Source organism: Zingiber officinale, chromosome 9A (genome assembly GCF_018446385.1).
Source record: "Zingiber officinale cultivar Zhangliang chromosome 9A, Zo_v1.1, whole genome shotgun sequence".
NCBI lineage: Eukaryota > Viridiplantae > Streptophyta > Magnoliopsida > Zingiberales > Zingiberaceae > Zingiber > Zingiber officinale.
This window is the reverse complement of record NC_056002.1, coordinates 130,864,189-130,883,417: the sequence shown is the minus strand read 5'-3', so window position 1 is coordinate 130,883,417 and position 19,229 is coordinate 130,864,189. Positions and strand designations below refer to the sequence as shown.

Genomic DNA, 19,229 nt, shown 5'->3' with positions numbered 1-19,229 from the left:
TGCGGGAGATTGGTAGATTACCTACTGTTAGATTGCAGCGATTGACTGTCTCCCTACCGTCCGGTGATACATTAGACGTCACCCAGGAGATCAGAGGTTGCCCTTTAGACTTTGGCAACATGATACTTACGGTAGATCTTTTAGTATTGGAGATGGTTAAGTTTGATATCATTCTTGGCATGGATTGACTGTCAGTATATCATGCTACCGTTAATTGCCAGACGAGGGTGGTCACCTTTCGACCTCCGAACCAACCCTCGTGGGATTTCACTGGCATCAGAGATGACGGCATATCGATCATTTCGGCGATTCAGGCGCAGAAGCTGTTGTCACATAGCTGTCAGGGTTTCCTATTATCTTTGATTAGTACAGATGACAGCAGTAGTTCGCAGCTCTCCGACGTTCCAGTAGTCCGAGAGTATCCGGATGTGTTTCCAGAGGAGCTACCTGGTTTGCCACCTAGAAGGCCAGTGGAGTTCGCTATTGAGCTGATTTCGGGAACCGCACCGGCATCGAAAGCTCCTTATCGTATGACACCAAAAGAGTTGAATGAGCTGAAGGTTTAACTCCAGGAGCTTTTAGACAGGGGATTCATTCGCCCTAGTGTTTCCCCATGAGGTTCTCCGGTATTATTTGTCAGGAAAAAGGACGGCACCATAAGGTTATGTATTGACTACAGACAGCTGAATGCAGTGACCGTCAGAAATAAATATCCTTTACCACGGATCGAGGATTTGTTTGATCAGCTCAGAGGTACATCAGTGTATTCTAAGATTGATCTGCGATCCGGATATCATCAGCTGAGAGTCAGAGACTCAGATATCCAGAAGACAGATTTCCGTACGAGATACGGTCATTATGAGTTTTTGGTAATGCCATTTGGGCTTACCAATGCTCCAGCGGTGTTTATGGACTTGATGAACCGCATCTTTTTGGAGTATTTGGATCAGTTTGTTATCATTTTCATTAATGACACATTGGTCTACTCTCATTCTGAGGAGGAGCACGCACAGCATCTTCGCACAGTTTTGGAGATTCTTCGACGTCATCAGTTGTACGCGAAGTTCAGCAAGTGTGCGTTCTGGCTATCCTCAGTCGGTTTTCTGGGACACGTGGTTTCTAGCAGAGGTATTTCAGTTGATCCTCAAAAGATCGAGGCTGTCACCAGTTGGGAGCAGCCGAAGTCAGTTCAGGAGATCCGCAGTTTTCTGGGACTAGCAGGATATTACCGACGTTTTGTCGAGGGTTTTTCGCGTATTGCTATGTCGTTGACACGTCTTACCAGGAAAGACGTGAAGTTCACATGGTCCGAGGATTGCGAGACCAGCTTTCAGGATCTGAAGCGGAGATTAGTGTCGGCTCCAGTTTTGGTTTCACCTTCTGGAGAGGATGGATTTGTACTTTACACCGACGCATCTCTTCAGGGTTTGGACGCTGTTCTGATGCAGCACGGCAGAGTAGTCTCTTATGCTTCTCGTCAGTTGAAGGAGCATGAGAAGAACTACCCAGTTCATGACTTGGAGTTAGCTGCCATCATTTTTGCTCTGAAGCTTTGGCGACATCATTTATACGGTATCACATTTGAGATTCTCACTAATCATAAGAGTCTCAAATATATTTTCACTCAGAAGGAGCTTAATCTCTGACCGAGGACATGGATGGAGTTCCTGAAGGACTACGATTGTACCATTAGCTACCACCCGGGGAAAGCTAATGTGGTTGCAGATGCACTCAGCAGGAAGTCCAGAGGGACTTTGGCTTGCCACCAGACTTCAGTCACGGACTTGATTCAGGGTTTCTCTGAGTTAGATCTTGAGGAGCAGGGACCGACAGAGCAGGGTATTCTGGTTACCATGGTTGCTCAGTCGTCGATCAGGGCTAGGATCCGAGAGGCCCAGGCTGGTGATCAGCATTTGCAGTTCATTAGCAGTCAGATAGCTTCTGGGCAGCAGACCGAGTTTACGCGAGACGAGGAGGGTATTATATACTTCCGAGGCAGATTATGCGTACCTCAGTCTCATCCGGTCTTACAGGAGCTACTCCAGGAGGCACACCGTTCTCGATTTGCGATCCATCCAGGCGGGACCCGTATGTATCGAGACTTGAGGCGTTCCTATTGGTGGAACGACATGAAGAAAGACATCGCAGATTTTGTAGCTAGATGTCTTGTCTGTCAGCAGGTGAAGGCTGAGCACCAGAGACCTGCAGGATTACTTCAGCGAATTCCTATTCCTGAGTGGAAGTGGGATCACATTACTATGGACTTTGTGGTGGGTTTGCCGAGGACACGACGAGGCCATGACGCGATTTGGGTAATCGTTGATCGATTAACCAAATCTGCGCACTTCTTAGCGATCCGGAGGACTGATCCTCTAGATCGATTGGCAGATCTGTATTGTCGGGAGATTATCAGACTACATGGTGTTCCGTTGAGTATCATTTCAGATAGAGATCCACGGTTTACGTCTCGTTTCTGGCAGAGTCTGCAGCAGGCCTTGGGTACACAGCTCCGTTTCAGTACAGCCTTCCATCCACAGACAGATGGACAGTCAGAGCGGACTATTCAGACTTTAGAGGACCTGCTGAGATCATGTGTTATGGATTTCGGAGGCAGTTGGGAGGACCATCTGCCATTAGTAGAGTTTGCTTACAACAACAGCTTCCATTCGGCTATCCAGATGGCACCGTTTGAGGCGTTGTATGGTAGACCTTGTCGGACACCCGTCCTCTGGGATGAGGTTGGAGAGGCCCAGATGTTGGGACCTCATAGAGTTCAGCAGGATGCAGAGTTGGTCCGTACTATCAGACGGAGGATGTCAGAGGCGCAGGATCGCCAGAAGAGTTATGCTGATCGGAGACGCAGACCACTAGAGTTTTCTGTTGGCGACCATGTATTTCTGCGAGTTTCACCCACGAAAGGGGTGAAGAGATTTGGCCTCAGAGGTAAGCTAGCTTCGCGTTACATTGGTCCTTTCGAGATCTTGGAGAGGATCAGAGCGGTAGCTTACCGACTGGCACTACCACCGTCCCTGTCAAGCATTCACGATGTATTCCACGTATCGATGTTGAGGAGATACGTACATGACCCGACACATGTGCTGGCAGATATTCCAGTTCCAGTTCAGCCTGACATTACATATGAGGAGGTTCCGGTACGGATTCTCGACCGGAAGGAGCGTCAGTTGCGGAACAAGACTATCCGGCTGGTTAAAGTCGGATGGCAGCATCATTCGGACGAGGATGCTACTTGGGAGCTCGAGGACACTATCCGAGCTCGACATCCCCATCTTTTTACTTGAGGTATGTGATTCAGTTTACCGTTCAGCATTTATACTTCCTGTCTATTGTTAGTACTTGCTGATGGTAGATAACGAAATTTGGGGACCAAATTTTTATTAGTGGGGGAGAATGTAAAATACCGAAAGTAGGCGAATATTAATAAGGGAATTTTCCAGAATTTTTGGATAGTTTTCGGAAATTTTTCGGGGCTCGTATGGACGAGTTAACGGGGATAAAATTTAGGTCCTAGGAAAGCCTGTTGGGGCTACCCTATTTAAACGAGGAAAAGTTTATTATCTTTTCCTTTATTTATATCTTTTCTTTTCCTTTTTATTTTTTTTTCTCTCGTTTTCTCACTCATCGATTTCCCTCTTTCTCTTCCCTGTGCCCGACGCCTCCTCCTCGCGCCGATCTTGCCCTAACCGCCGTCTCCTCTTGGGGCGACGGTTCCTTGTCTCGCAATTTAAGCCGTGCCGAGGGTTCTAAGCATTTTCTTCTCCTTCTTCTCGAGCTCTGCCACTTTGCTGAGAGACGGCGTTGATCGCCATCCTCCCGGTCCTTCCTCAGTTTTCTTCTTGTTCTTCGATCGCCGGCCGCCGTCGCCTGTGCCCTAGCACCGCCGGGTGCCGCTCCTCAGCCCTAGCACAAGCCACCATCGGCCGGGCTGCGTACCTCTCCCTCCCAAGTCACTCCGGCCACAGGAGTAAGAGCCGGCCTCTCCACGCCGAGCTCTAAGTTTTCAGCGCCGACCACCGCCGGCCATATCTTCTCTTATTCCCTTACTGTGTCGTGCCCTAGTTTTGGGTTTGCATCTGCCGCCGCACTTTTGCACAGTGCTACCGTCACTTGACCTAGCCAGTCATCAGGAAGTTTGCTGCCATCGTCAACGAAGCCTTGGTCACCTACTCAAGGTGTTGTTCCACCGCCGGCTAAATTTGGTTTTTCTGATCAGTTGAGCATCAACAGAAGCTTGGGATTTAGGTATGAAATGTTGGGCTTCAATTTGATTCATCTTGCAATCTTGAGATGTTGATGCAGTGTATTAGCATAACATGTGTTGTTTGGGCAGTAACTTTGTGATCCCCAGCAGCGGCTCTGATCTTGTTTCAGCAGCCAACATCTTTGATTTTGGATCAACAGTGATACATACGAATTGAGGTAAGGAGTAGGGATTTGATGCATGTTGTACAGGATTGTTAGATTGGTAAATACATTGAATTAGGTTGGAATTGGATTATTATGATGATGGATATGAAATAGGTTTATGGGTTGATATTGGAATTAAGGATGAACTTATTATTTAATTGGATTAGAATTTAGTTTGGCTAATTGTTGTATGATAGAATTAGCTAAACTAGACATTATGTTGGATACAGGACTTTGACGCGAGACGAGTATCTCGATGTCGGATTTGGACATTCCTATTGGAGGCGGGTACTTTTGACTTATGTCATTTGATATACATAGTAGTGAATTTAACAAGTTGCATTAATTATGTCCTTTATTTGTTTCGGTTAGTCACTACCCAATATCTGATACATGATTGATTGATTGCTTGATTTGCATCCCAGGTATACTTTATTTGTTTATACATGCTTATAGGGGGTAGTGATATACCATGCTTCACCATGTTCAGGACCTAGGTTTTTATACCTTCTGTGTACCTTTGATTCGATATGATTCGTTGACCTAGGGTGTACTTTTCTATATATATGGATTAGGTCAGGATGTTTTTATGGTTATTGCCATGCACCATTTGCATGATTGCATGCTGTGCGATAGTCTGCTCCATTATTGTTGAGCACATCGCCAGTTACATGGATCTGCACACACCACCACTCATGGGTTAGTGGTCGATTTAGGCAGAGTGTGTTGCAGCAGGGACTCTGTTAGGCACCGTTGGTCCGCTCATGGGTAGTGTGACACAACGTGTTATCCGGCAGGGATTCCTCCCCGTCATCGTGTACCGGGAGTTGAGAGCATTGCGCTCCCCCATTTATGATTTGGAGTAGGAGGATAGGTGTACTCCGACAGCATCCCGTACACTCGGTCACTCATCAGGAGTAGTGACGACAGAGTGCACGGTTGTCACAGCCCTACCCACTCGGCTTCAGTATTGTGTGAGATGATCGACTGACGTTAGGGGTGACCAGGACGCATCATTGGCATCATATGCATGATGCATTTATTGCTTGTGTTTGTGTTTGCTGCATTTATATGCTGCATATTGTTTGGATACCTATGTTTGACATGCATACAGGATTTCCCTATCCCTCGGACTGTTTGACCTTATACTCAGGTCCTGGTTAGTACAGTTTCTCTCCTGTTTACTTCAGATGTATTTTTATCTTTCTTATCAGGAGACTGTACGCATGATTAGTGCTATGTGTTATTTCCCTACTTTGTATATCAGTTGTACCTGCTGAGTGTTGGACTCACCCCGCCTCCATTGTTGTTATATTTCAGGATGATGCTGTCAGGAGAGAGTTCCTGTTGCTAGTCCCCTGCATACCACCAGCTGTAGTTGTCTTTTGGTTTTGTTTTGTTTCTTATTTGACTATGTTTGGACTTAGTCTTGTGTTGGTTTTACTTATGGATTTTGTATGGATTCTTATCGTTGATGGTTTTGGTATGATTTGGTTTTATTCTACTACATGGCTGTCTGGACGGCAGAAGAAGTGAGTTCGTCGGATTTGAGCATTACGAGTGTAGTGGAGTAGGGTGGATTTGAGTCAGAGTACTATTGTTTTTGTTTACTATTATTAACTGCATGGTTGTGACAGCCAGAGGCTGATTAAATTATATTAACTGCGTGGTGTTTGCTTTTATTTATTGTTATGATTCCAGCCGCCTGTGGCTGAGGTATATGTGTTATGTAGAAGTTTCAGATTGTCCGCCGTACAGACGAGATGCTGCCGAAATTTCTTCGGACAGGGACTCCTCTGGAGCGTGACACAAACAAACAAAATGGAGGGAGGAATGCATGATGATGCCATCCATGTCTAAAAAGGCATAGACATGGTAGAGTAGGCCTATCGTTCCATGTAGAGAAGTGAAATTGACACTTGTTTCTCAAAATAGAATGGACATTTTACTTATGTTTTATTTGTCAAAGATTTCTGCAGGTGATATCTGTGAATGATGGAATTACTTAAGTAATACAATTAGGTCTAGGTGGAGGAATAAACCGCATGGAATGATGTTCTTAAAAATTCATAAAGGAATGGAAACCCTAATAGTGAGATAATGGAGTTCTCAAATATATACTAAAAATTTGCACCATGTATAAAATTAATATCTCATAGGAATGCAATTTTATGCAAAAAAAGTAGGAACCATCTCTAATCTCCACTTTAGTAGTCATATAGTTCATCTTAACCCTAGTTAGTATCCTACACATAACTTTTGAATAGTGAGAATGTCTATGTAGAAAATTTGGTCTTTAAATTTCCAAGTTGCATAAAAGTTACTTCTATCCAATAAGTTTTATGCTGTAACAAAAACTATACATTAGGAACATTGCCTGCAATAGAAAATTGTATAGTATATGTTATCACGAATGTATGAAGAGTTACGAAACAAGTCTTGATCAGAATTGAAAAGGTTTCAGTATTGTTTCAGTTGTGCTCGGAATCATATCTGAAGTTCATGTCTAATGAGCAAAAGTCCTCATATATGTTGTTATTTATTATTACAAGAGAAGGCAGTAAGTGATTGTGACAACATTCCCCACAATACAGAATTTTCATGTTCTACTAGTTACCATTCAGCTTATCTAAGACATCATCTTTATTTTTACATCCTCTTTTTTAGTTGGAACTAGATATTCTACTCGTTGTTCTCTAACAAATGCATACCTGGATGAACAGGTACAAAGTATGGCAGTAACCACATTTCTGGTGGCAAAGGGTTGTTACCAGCCCAGTCAAACACTCCAAGCACCTGAATGAAATTCAGTACGCAGGAATAAAGCCTCTTCTCTTGGACATGAGATATAAGTAACAACTAGAACGAAAAGTGGTCAAACAAATCCTATAAGGTTTCATTAGTATCACCAAATGTTTCCATGGCAGGAACCCCATTGGGAGCAATGCATGTGGCTATAACTGAGTGTAACCGACCCACAAATGCTTAGTTTAGCGAGGTAACTATCTTTGGCTTGTGGAATACATGGATATCAAGCTTTAATATAAAAGAAAGTCACTATTACTTACGGATAACCACATCTTTCCCCATGATGTTGTACAAGTTGCACTTCCATGGTCTAAGATCCATTTTCTCCCTCTTTCCATTGCCCCATTTCCATCATCAGGTCCTTGTCCGAGCAACCTTAAAGTAACATAACACAATGTCGAACCAAACATAGTACTCTTACCCTCAATATGCAAACCCCACCCTCCATCTCTGTTCTGCAATACATAAGCAGACACAAATGACAATTTAGCAAAGAATTTAGATCAAGTTATATTATCCAAAAAAAAATGTCAAGAATATGATACCTGATGGTTGTAGAGATAACGACAGATCTCCTTCTGGTGTTCAGTTGTCAGAACACTATTTAAAGTTCCAGTAACTTGTAAAGTTATAATCTGCACAAATCAAAAGGCAAAAATTTAATAGTATGACACATCCAATGCCCAAATTGTGTAATAAAATAGTAGACATCTGATATGCGTAATAAAATTGTGTATCATATCTAGTAAGACACATCCACTGCCAAAATTTAAGTTTGTCTGGCAGTAGATTAAGTCAAGTTTTCAGAAAAATAAAAATTCACATAAGAGCAATCAATGCAGGATATTACAGAAGTATAATCTAAAAAAAGAGTTAAGCCCTTATAATTTTTCATATTAAAAGATTCAAGCAAATACCAATCCCGGCAACAAAAACATTGGGCCTGCATTATCCCCAGGCCAGTGTCCATCGTGTGCTTGGTGAGTGGAAAAAATGCTAATGGCCTTTCTTAAGGAAGTGACTAGAGCTTCTTCCGTGACATCTTCATCATCTTGAATCCTGATGATAGGATAGTCCATCTCAAGTGGATTCTCCTTTGCAAACTGCAATAAAGTAAAGAAAATGATATTTGTAATCACTTCCATAAAAGATAACACACACACACACACACAAACTCACTTCCACATGGTTAAGAAAATTACAGAGGCATTGTTTTTCAAAAATGAAAGACATATTGACATATTTTCCCAAAAAACGTAAAAGATACATAGATTGTCGGTTCATTTCATGAATTAGCAATTGAAAGATGGAATCTGAAATATTTGATTATGCCACATAAACAACTCAAAATTAAGGTGTCATTTCTTTTCTAGTGAGAAAAGAATCTGCAAGAGTTGTTTTTGACCCAAATGAAAGAAGTGGCTTACTCAAAGTTGAGAGTCCAAATATTAGAGTATACTCATTAATTAAACTATTTCCTCTGCATATATAACGTAGCAACATGAACTAATCGTGACCTTTCTTTTACATAATCGAATAAAATAACCATAATAGATATAGGCATGTCTTTCCTTTTCCTTTTTCTTTTCTCATGCCAATGAAGTCTATTATCCTCCTTTTCTTTTCCTTTCATCGTTTCTAATGCAGAAATTTCCAGTTTTTTTATATCCTCTACAATCATACGCAACCCTACAATGAGATCTTACAGAAAAAATTTCTAATGGTATCCAGGGTTTTCCGTCCGGGTTGATTACCTTCCCATAGCCTAGCACAGTTTGAAAGCCCTTCTTCAGTGCTGCTTGACCTAACTTATTTGATCCAGCGACTTCATCATGCAGAGGAAACCTTGCCAAACTATTCCTCTTAAACCCAACAATGTTGATCCCTGTGGATGTTTTGATGTGATCAACCAAGTTGGTTAGGTCATGCTTTGTGTTTGATCCCTGTGTCTAAGTGTGCAGGAGCTTAGGAGGGCAGGAAGTCGAGCGGAAGACACATGTAGCGAGAAGGACGGCACGAGAAGGGAGCCGACGGGCTCGATGCGTCCGAAGGACGAGAGAGCTGCGAAAGAGTACACCGATGGGCGATAAGAACGTGCGCAACGTTCGAGGGACATAAAGCCGGGACGGAAGCCTGCTCGAGGAGAAGGCCGGAAATTGGGTTCGGGTGAGCCTTATTTCAGTTGGTCGGAATCATCCAAAAGAACGGAACTTCGGAAGTTGAAGCAAAGAAACAAGTGTGATGGAAACACTGCTCAAGCCGCCTTCATCATAGCTTGAAGGCGCCTTCACCTTGAAGGCGCCTTCAAGACTTGATGAAGGTGCCTTCATCTGGTCAAAAGTAACCGTTTGAGCGCGGATAAAGTTTTATCCACTGACTTGATTAGAGGCGCCTTGGACCTTGTTGGAGGCGCCTTGGACCATCAGGTTAGACTTTCCAGGAGCTATATAAAGGCCCCTGGAGCTAGGAAATATTCATTCATTCAAGCATCCAACTCTGTATTAATTCCTAGCAATAGTTCTGAGCTGTTAGTGTATAAAAGGTTTCTCCGCCTTCAGAGAATTAGACTTTCTTAGTGCGCTTTTCATCGCCTTGGATTAACAACCTTCTTGGTTGTAACCAAGTCAATTCTTGGTCTTTTCTTTCTAAGTCTTTTTGTTTTATCATTTTATTACTATTGCACTATTTGAGTTGAAATCGTTGAGGAGGGTATAATTTTTATTTTTAGGCAATTCACCCCCCTTTTGCCGGTCCCGCTGTACCAACAAGTGGTATCAGAGCTAGACCGCCTCAGAAGGACTAATCGCCGACTGAAGCATGAAGATCAAGACGATGGCTGGAACAAGCATTCATCCCTCGAAGTTCGACGGAGACTTCGCGACGTGGAAACGTCGGATGGAGGTATTCTTCAAAACGGATTTTGATATTCTTCTAATTATGAAATATGAATTTGAAGTTCCTAAAGACAAAGAAGAGTGCCAATGGACGAAGAAGGAACAAGCAGACTTCGTCGCCAACGGAAAGGTTGAATTCTACCTGCTCAGCGTTCTGCCGCCTCAGGAGGTAAGTCGGATCAGAAGCTACGACTCCGGGAAAGACCTCTGGGAAAAATTCCTGGAACTTCACGAAGGTACCTCCGAAGCGAAGCTTGCAAGCGCGACATCCTCCGGACTCAGCTTACGAACCTCCGGATGAACAATGGCGAGAAGATAGCATAACTCCAAGTAAGGATTAATGAGCTAATAACTCAACTAAACAACCTTGGAGAAGAAGTGACGAACCGGGACTCAATCGGTACGTGCTCAACGCCTTCCCCAGAACTCCAGAATGAGCGTCTTTAGTAGATGCATACTACATCTCTAAGGACTTCGAGGTAAGTACTTTAGAAAATTTATTTTCTACTTTTGATTTCACGAATCTCGAGTTGCAGAGCCCAATGGAGTAGAAAAGACTAGTCAGAACATTGTCTTAAAGGCAAGAATAAACGATTCTGACTCCGAAGTCTCGATCGACGAATCCGAAGCAGCTCTATTAGTAAGACGTTTCAATAAATTTTTTAATACTAATAAATTTATATTGCGGACAAAGAGTCTTCAGCGAAATAAAAGGACAGTTCGTTGCTACAACTGCAACGAAGAAGGGCACATCAAAGATAACTACCCAAAATTGAAGAAAAAGGAAAAAGTAAAGGAAAAGCGACAATTTTCCTCCAAACACAAGAACCTGAAGGCCACATGGTTAGACTCATCCTCCGAATCAGACGTCGAAGAATTCTTGGGATTAGCGCTAATGGCTAATCATCAGTTGGAAGAAGAATCAAGCTCAGAAATGAACATAGATGAAGGGGGAGGAACATCAGAAGAAGAAAGTTGCGATGAAGGGGGAGCTACAGATATATAGGTAAGTGAGGTACGTAATCTAACTCCCAAGCAGTCCTTTAAGTTTATTAAATCTCTTTCTAAAGATTTACTTAAATTAGAAAATGAGAACGCTGATTTAAGTAAATTGCTAGATAATTTAAAATCAAAAAATGATCATTTGAAAATGTAAATTGAAAAATCGAAATCTACTGCATGTTCAAATATGTTTCAAAAATCTAAATTAAGAATTTTTGGTAAATTAAACTGGTATATTAGAAAGCATCAAGGTCAACTTAGGAAAATTTCTAAAACTTATGTACCCCCAGATTTTTTATTAATCCTGTAGGAAGGAACCTTTATTGGGTCCCAAAATCTATGCTAAATTAAAATTATTATTAAATTAAGGCTGTCAGAAAAGAGATTAAATGTTTAAAATTTCTTTATGAAGCTTTGTCTAAGAAAGTGGTTGTTGCTCCAATAACCAAGAAGGCCTAGTCCCTCACAACGACCTGGAAGCCGAAATATTGAAATAAAATGTTTAATTAACTTTCTGGTAAAAACATTAAAATTAGAATTAAATAATGCTTTGAAAAGTTTTTTATTAAATATTTTCTTGAAAATTATTCAAAAATAATTTTTACTTTTTTCTTCTAAAATTAGATATTTTTTTAAACTTACAACATTTATTTTTTTTACCCCGTTTTTGCTATGATCAAAGGGGGAGAGATAAGTCCAAGTTGAAAATTTTATTATAAGGGAGCAAGAAAAGTACACGTTCAGGGGGAGTTTGTTTTCAAAAAATTATTTTGTTTTCAAAAAATTATATGGGTTCAAATTCTGTTTAAATATTTTTTTGTTAAAATTATGTTAAATCCATAATTGGTATCACTTAGTTTTATGTTGCAATTTAGTTTAATTACAAATTTATGCTTAACATGTTAGTTTAGTAATTTTTTCTAAATTACTATTTGTCTATTTTTCCTAACTTGAACTTGGGTTGATGCACATTAAAAAGGGGGAGATTGTTGATCTATGTGGATGTTTTGATGTGATCAACCAAGTTGGTTAGGTCCTGCTTTGTGTCTGATCCCTGTGTCTAAGTGTGCAGGAGCTTAGGAGCGCAGGAAGTCGAGCGAAAGACGTAGCTAGCGAGAAGGATGACACGGGAAGGGAGCCGACGGACTCGGTGCGTCCGAAGGACGAGAGAGCTGCGGAAGAGTACATCGGTGGGCGAGAAGAACGTGCACGATGTTCGAGGGACGTAAAGCTGGGACGGAAGCCTGCTCAAGGAGAAGGCCGAAAAATGGGTTCGGGTGAGGCCTATTTCGATTGGCCGGAATCACCCAAAAGAACGGAACTTCGGAAGTTGAAGCAAAGAAGCAAGTGTGCTGGAAACACTGCTCAAGCCGCCTTCATTATAGCTTGAAGGCGCCTTCGCCTTCAAGGCGCCTTCGCCTTAAAGGCGCCTTCAAGACTTGATGAAGGCGCCTTCATCTGGTCAAAAGTAACCATTTGAGGGCGGATAAAGTTTTATCCACTGACTTGGTTAGAGGCGCCTTGGGCCTTGTTGGAGGCGCCTTGGACCATCGGGTTAGACTTTCCAGGAGCTATATAAAGGCCCCTAGAGCTAGGAAATATTCATTCATTCAAGCATCCAACTCTGTATTAATTTATAGCAATAGTTCTTAGCTGTTAGTGTATAAAAGGCTTCTCCGCCTTAAGAGAAGGAGACTTTCTTAGTGCGCTTTTCATCGCCTTGGATTAACAACTTTCTTGGTTGTAACCAAGTCAATTCCTGGTCTTTTCTTTCTAAGTCTTTTTGTTTTATCATTTTATTACTATTGCACTATTTGAGTTGAAATCGTTGAGGAGGGAATAATTTTTATTTTCAGGCAATTCACCCCCTCTTGTCGGCCCCGCTGCACCAACAAACAATTCATTCAGACTTTCGTTCCTCAATCCTCCTAGCAAGAGATACATGTGATGGTATCTGGAATTATTCCAAGCACTTGGTCTCTCTTGCCAACCCATCAATCTCCTTTCCCAAGCACTCCAGACTCACTAGTCTCTTTTCCTGAGCACTCAGAGTTCATCCAGCAATATCCCATTCGGACTCAGGAAGGCCACTTGGGATCTGTGCTCCAGAGTACTCTACATTTATCTAGCTCTTGTTGGATCACGGTCGGTTAGAGGGGGTGAATAGCCTTGAAAAATTAAAACGAACCTTTCTCGATCTTTATAGCTTAAAAACAATCAACACTTGCATAAACAAAATAAATGACTAAAAAATAAGAGGCACGAAAGGGTTACTTGGTTACAACCGGGGAGGTTGTTAATCCAAGGAAGTTGGAACTTATTAAACAATTTCCTTCAGGAGGAGAAGCCTTTTACAGCAGTTGAAGCACTCAATTAAAGAACAAAACAAAACTAGAATGAATCACAAGTGTTGTTCTAAAGCATTGGGACCAGAGCTGTATTTATAGCCCTGGTTGGGGAGCCTGGAAGGGTTCCAGGAGCCTGGAGGGGGATAAAACTTTATCCCCATCGTAACGAATTGCATTTGACGCGATCTGGATAAGAATCCTGGTCCAGACATCCGGACCAAGAAAGTCAACTTCCTGTTGACTTTCGGTCCCGGTCTTCCACTCCGATTCCACTCGCCTTATTCCAGGTCTTCCGCTGCAGGTCCGCTCGCTTGGGTGATCTCAGCCATTCGGAATAGGGCTCACCAAAACTCAACTTCCGGCCTTCGAGTAATCTTCCACTCCGGCTTCTCGTCCCTCGAAAATGCTGCGTGCCTCCTTCTTGTTCGCACACGTACTCTTCAACAGCACCTCGTTCCTCAGACGCACCGAGCCCGTCGCCTCTCTTCTGTGCCGTCCTTCTCGCTAGCCGCGTCTTTCGCTCGACTTCCTGTGCTTCTAAGTTCCTACACACTTAGACACAATAGTTAAAAACCAACAGAACCTAACCTGACTTGGTTGATCACTTCAAAACTACCTTGGAGTACTAACAATCTCTCCCTTTTTGATGTGATCAAACTCGAATTAAGTTAGGGTAAACCAACAAATACCAATTATATATAAAAAAAAATTTGTTGTACTATCCTCCCCCTAGACTTAATTCTACTACTCTCCCTTTTGATACTTTAGAAATGGGGTACCATAAAAATAACTTTGAAAAAAAAAATCTAAATTTAAGTCTAAGGAAAAATTTACAAAAAAATATGAAAGTTTAAAAATTCTAGATTAAGTTTTGAAAAAAAAACTTTGAAAAATTTGCTTATAGAATTTAAAAAAAATCTAACTGTTGAAGAAAAATTTGTTAAAATAAAAATTACTTTTATGGAAAAACAACTTTTTTACAAATAAGTGATGAAATTATCTTTTTCAAAAAAAATTAATTTCTAATTAATTTCTAACCGATATTTTTGATAAACATTGAATGTATTTGTTAATTATAATTAAATGCTTAATAGATAATCAATTAAACATTTATTTCCGTAATTGTCTTCTAGGCTATGGTGAGACACTATATCTTCTTGGTTATTGGAACAACAACCACTTTCTAGACAAAGTCTCTTAAAGAAAGTAAATATTTAATTTTCTCTCTGAAAGCCCCTAAGTCAAACTTTCAAAAACTTAATTTTTGCATGATTTTGGAACACAATATAAGTTCCTTCCAACTGGATTAACTAAGAATATTTTAGGAATATATTTCTTTGACAATTTTCTAATTTGACTCTTGTAATATTTAAAATGTCAATTTAAATCATTATATCTTTTAATATGTGAGCATGCATGATTTTTCAAATCTACTATTTCTATTTTCATTTTTTTCATTTTTCAATTTCATTTTACCAAGATCTTCTAATCGACAAGAAACAACTAATGTTGATTTTAACTCCTTATTTTCTATTTCTAATTTATAAGATGTTTTAGTCAGAAACTTTATAAATTTAAATAGCTTATCAGGTAGTAAGGATCACACCTGATTTACCTAGTCGATTTCATCATCTGAGACTTCCCCTGTAGAGCTGCTCTCTTCTGATGTTGCTCTCCCTTCATCAATGCTCTAGATGCTCATTGCGGAAAAGCTTGCTTCATCCTCTTCTTCTTGGTGACATGCCATTAGTGCGATTCCGGCATAAACCTCAATTTATGATTCTGATGAGGTTTCGTCCCACGTCGCTTTTAGATTCTTGTACATTTTCTGGGTTGGTCTCTTATCTGTGCTTGTGTCCCTTTCGAATTTAGGAAGGCTAGTGGGAATCTGCGTTCCCGAGCACTAGATATTCATCCAATGATTTTTCATTCAGACTCGAGAAGCCCAGTCACGATAGCCTACTACTTGGCCTCAACTTCTAACAACTCATGCACACCTGACCAACGACCCGATAGCCTTCGATAATTCACACAAAACATGACACCTGGCCAACGACCCTATAATGTCAAAGATATAGTCCAATGGTTGTCACCCCTAGTGCCCTACCCCCCTTTGTGCGGCCAGGATGGGTTGTTGTCTCTCTCGTGTGGTAGTCCACGTAGAGATTCCATTCCATCGGCTATATAAGGACTAATGAAATGAGGATAAGTGAAGGTATGATGGTTTTTCTTCTCGCGCGCGGAGGAAACTCTTCTCTACTAAGCACTCACTCTCTCTCACACACACCTTTACGAGTCCCATATCTTGGCTCAGTGTTAAATTGATCGTCGGAGGGACCATGCTGGCCCAAGTGATGTTCTTTGCTTCGTGGGCCACCGAATCTTTGCCAGCTAGGATATGGTTGTAACTTCTACTCCAAAGGCATCACAGGAGGAGAAGCCCGAGTAAGTACAGGACAACATCAAATTAACATTGTCTATGGAAAGAAATAAAAAAAGCTACAGTGACAAAGAGCGACAGAGCAACATCGCCCTCAACTCTTCTGTTGCTTACCAGTCACAAATCCTCTGGTTTCCTCTCCTCATACTCCATGCTAGAGGGAGAGAAAAATCTTCAGAGGCTGACGACGGAAAAGGACAATGAGTTGAATCTCTCAGGCCTACATCTCCATATTCATTATCTCTTATGATGGCAAAAGACGACTACACTCGCCCTCGGTGCACATCCTTTCTCTCCTATGATAGCATAATAAGAGGCTGGAATCTGCCCAGAACAATCTACTCCATAGAAAGAGAGACAAGTGGCACATCAATGTCTCAACGGACTCAACTGTCAAAGAACTCACAAGAACATGATTTGCCTCATACTCCCCCATGAAAGCCAGTGGAGGATTTCTTGCTCCGTATCCCATTTCTTGCTCCGTACAAATAAATATTGTTCATTCAAGCAAAGCAGGCAGTTTCGTCCCTTTTACACCAAAGGTAACATGGGAAAGCACTGCCCTGCTTCCATTCGGCCATTCACCACTTGGTCACCCAACCATACGACACTCAGCTAGCCATATATCTTGGCCGCTCAGCCTAGATCGAGTTATATCTCCCAGCCACTTGGCTAAGATCAACTTATCTCTCTTGACCTTTCAATTAGGATCGAACCGTCTTTCCTTGCCCTTTGTGACACCGAACGGAATAGCAATTACTGTAGGTTATTGAATATATTGACTCACTCATGAATACTAGAAATTATCTTCTAAAAGCTATTGATTAGAAGAGGAATACAAGAAAATAGGAAAATAACGACACTACAAAAAATATTATTAAATAAAAAAATCTTCCCCTAAACATCAATTTAATCAACCCTTATATAGAAAAAAACTCTAAGACACGCAAGATATGAAAAATCTTAACACAAAGGAAAATTCTAATAGAAAGGAAAAAATCATCACAGACTTAAATCCTAAATATTCTAAATGAACTAAAAATCATAAAATAAAATACAAAAGGATAGAAATTATAAAAAAATATCTAAAATATAAAAAATACAAAAATTATAAAAATAATAATTTACTAAAAAATAATATAAAAAAGATCCAATGAATCCTCCTGTATTAGTCACCTAGATTGAAAAGAACTCTTCCTTGAATTAAGAGTAGTGTCAAGTGATAACTCAGGAGGAAGATTATCTAATATCAACTCGATAAAATCTACTAGCAATTGTTGGACTTTAGGAATCCACCGATGAGCATGACATCGTGGACACTTCTCTTATTCATCTTTGCATCACTCAAGAACTTCTCATTGAGGGTTTCCTTCTTCTTCCATTTAATAAAAGCCTGTTCTCTTTGCTGTTCAACTTCTGTAGGATCATCAACAAGAGGTTTGACTAGCATATAGTATATCAGAGGTTCTACCTTGGGTTTTAAAAAGTTGGAAATCTTCTTATGATGTTCAGACCAGGACAGAAACATCAACTCCCACTTCTTCTCTTATGCCTTAGTAGCAACACGAGCTTAGATATAACTCTCATCAATTGTCAAAGCCATTCTATACTTTCTTCCTGCCTTACCTAGTAGTTCTTCACACTCCTCACAAACATCAATAAGGGCAGAGGTAAGGCTGTTTCTGCTTAAGATTCTCATATCCAATTTCTTAGATCTTAAAACAGTAGACTTTTCAATTAGAATGGCATCACTTTTGGATAAGAGAGCTCTAAGATGTTTTCTAATCTTCATCTTAAGTTCTCCATGCAAAAGTAAAGCAATACCCAACTGACCTACAACCAGCAAACTCATTGGCTTCAAATGAGCAGTCACATAAAGCAATTTCTCAGATTGGTATAACAAGGCATCTAATGCTTCATCAGTTTGAGACTTTATATATATCCTAGCCTACTTTAGAAGTGTAAATGCACTTGGCATTACTAATTGAATTTTGATTTTGATGAATGACAAATGGTTAAAGTTAAATTCTATGTGATCTGATACTTTTACCGAGTGTGCAGGAATTGATGAGTCTAGAAGACCTGATACCAAGATGAAGCCCAGTTAGGTATGAGGACCTAATAACTAGTACGAAATCTAGATAGGTCAAGGTGTGACATGATATTTGACAGGAAGTTTGTGCGACCTGATATCTAGCTAAGTCCAGTTGGGTCTATGAACTTGATAACTGCAGGAAGACCTAGTGGGTCAAGAGGCAAGTTAAGTGACTACAAATGGTAAGTAAAGGTAAGTCACTGAAGGAGAGTGATTAGTGAGGACGAGTTCCAATGGGACTATAGGTGCTGGTCCAGCTTAGAGTCATTTTGGAAGTCTAAGCTGAGACCATGATTAGATCTTAGTTTTGATAAGACAGAATCTAATTAATAATTATTTTATTTTTAACTATTCTAACTCTATTTTGCAGGTTATATTTTATTTTATGGATTAACATTTTTTTATAGGGTTAAAGTGTAAAAATTAGTCTCTAATGAACAGTGTCCGAGGTACCTTAGAGTTGCAGGGAGGCACCTCGGAGCTAGAATGAAAGTGTCCTGGATAGGGCGGCGACGCTCTCGCCCAGAGAAACTTTTGGCATAGAAGTTTGCTATGGGAAGACGCCTTGGAGTGCATTGGAGGCACCTCGGAGAGCATTGGAGGTGCCTCAGAGCGTTTGGAGGCACCCTTGTGCGGATAGAAACTGAAGGTCTTGAAGCTAATAGAATCCGAAGTCTGTGCGATCTTTGAAGTTGGAGGCACCTCAGATGAGGTTAGAGATGCCCTCAACACACTTTATAAGCATTGTTTGGCCAACATTTGATATAAAACTTCCACACGAGCTCTAACGATCAATATGCAACTTCGTCTTCATGCTATGGCTATACTACTGCTCTACTGCGCCCGACTGCTACTGAAAGATTGACATCATCACATGAGCACATTCGGATCTCCATCTTTCGTGCTGGTAACAAATTTACTATGTTTTTTTATTATACTTGTTTAAAGGAAGTGTAGCTTGTTACACTATATTGTATTCTTCTTGTACTCAATTACTCTACCGGGAGTTTACTAGTAGAGAATTTAGTGGATTGCCCATTGATAGGTCAGAGGGGCCTAGGTCTTCGAGTAGGAGTCGTCGAAAGCTCCAAATCAAATAATTGACCGTGTTTTATTTTTTCTCATGTTTTATTTTCTTTTATTCCGCTGTGCACTCACTTTTTGTAAAAATTTAAAAGGAACAATTTTTTTTTAAATACACATGACTCATCCCCCCC

The 19,229-nt window shown here is 40.8% G+C and overlaps 1 protein-coding gene across 1 annotated transcript in view; it reads right to left on the bottom strand.

Moving 5' to 3' along the window:
- Positions 1-19,229, bottom strand: part of LOC122019585 (cycloartenol synthase 2-like) — a 125,464-nt gene that overhangs the window by 51,925 nt on the left and 54,310 nt on the right. The window contains exons 5-8 of the mRNA XM_042577040.1: positions 8,151-8,336; positions 7,779-7,868; positions 7,494-7,688; positions 7,137-7,221 (exon numbers count right to left, since the gene is read on the bottom strand). Coding sequence (XP_042432974.1) covers positions 7,137-7,221; positions 7,494-7,688; positions 7,779-7,868; positions 8,151-8,336 — 556 coding nt within the window. The remainder of the gene's footprint in view (positions 1-7,136; positions 7,222-7,493; positions 7,689-7,778; positions 7,869-8,150; positions 8,337-19,229) is intronic.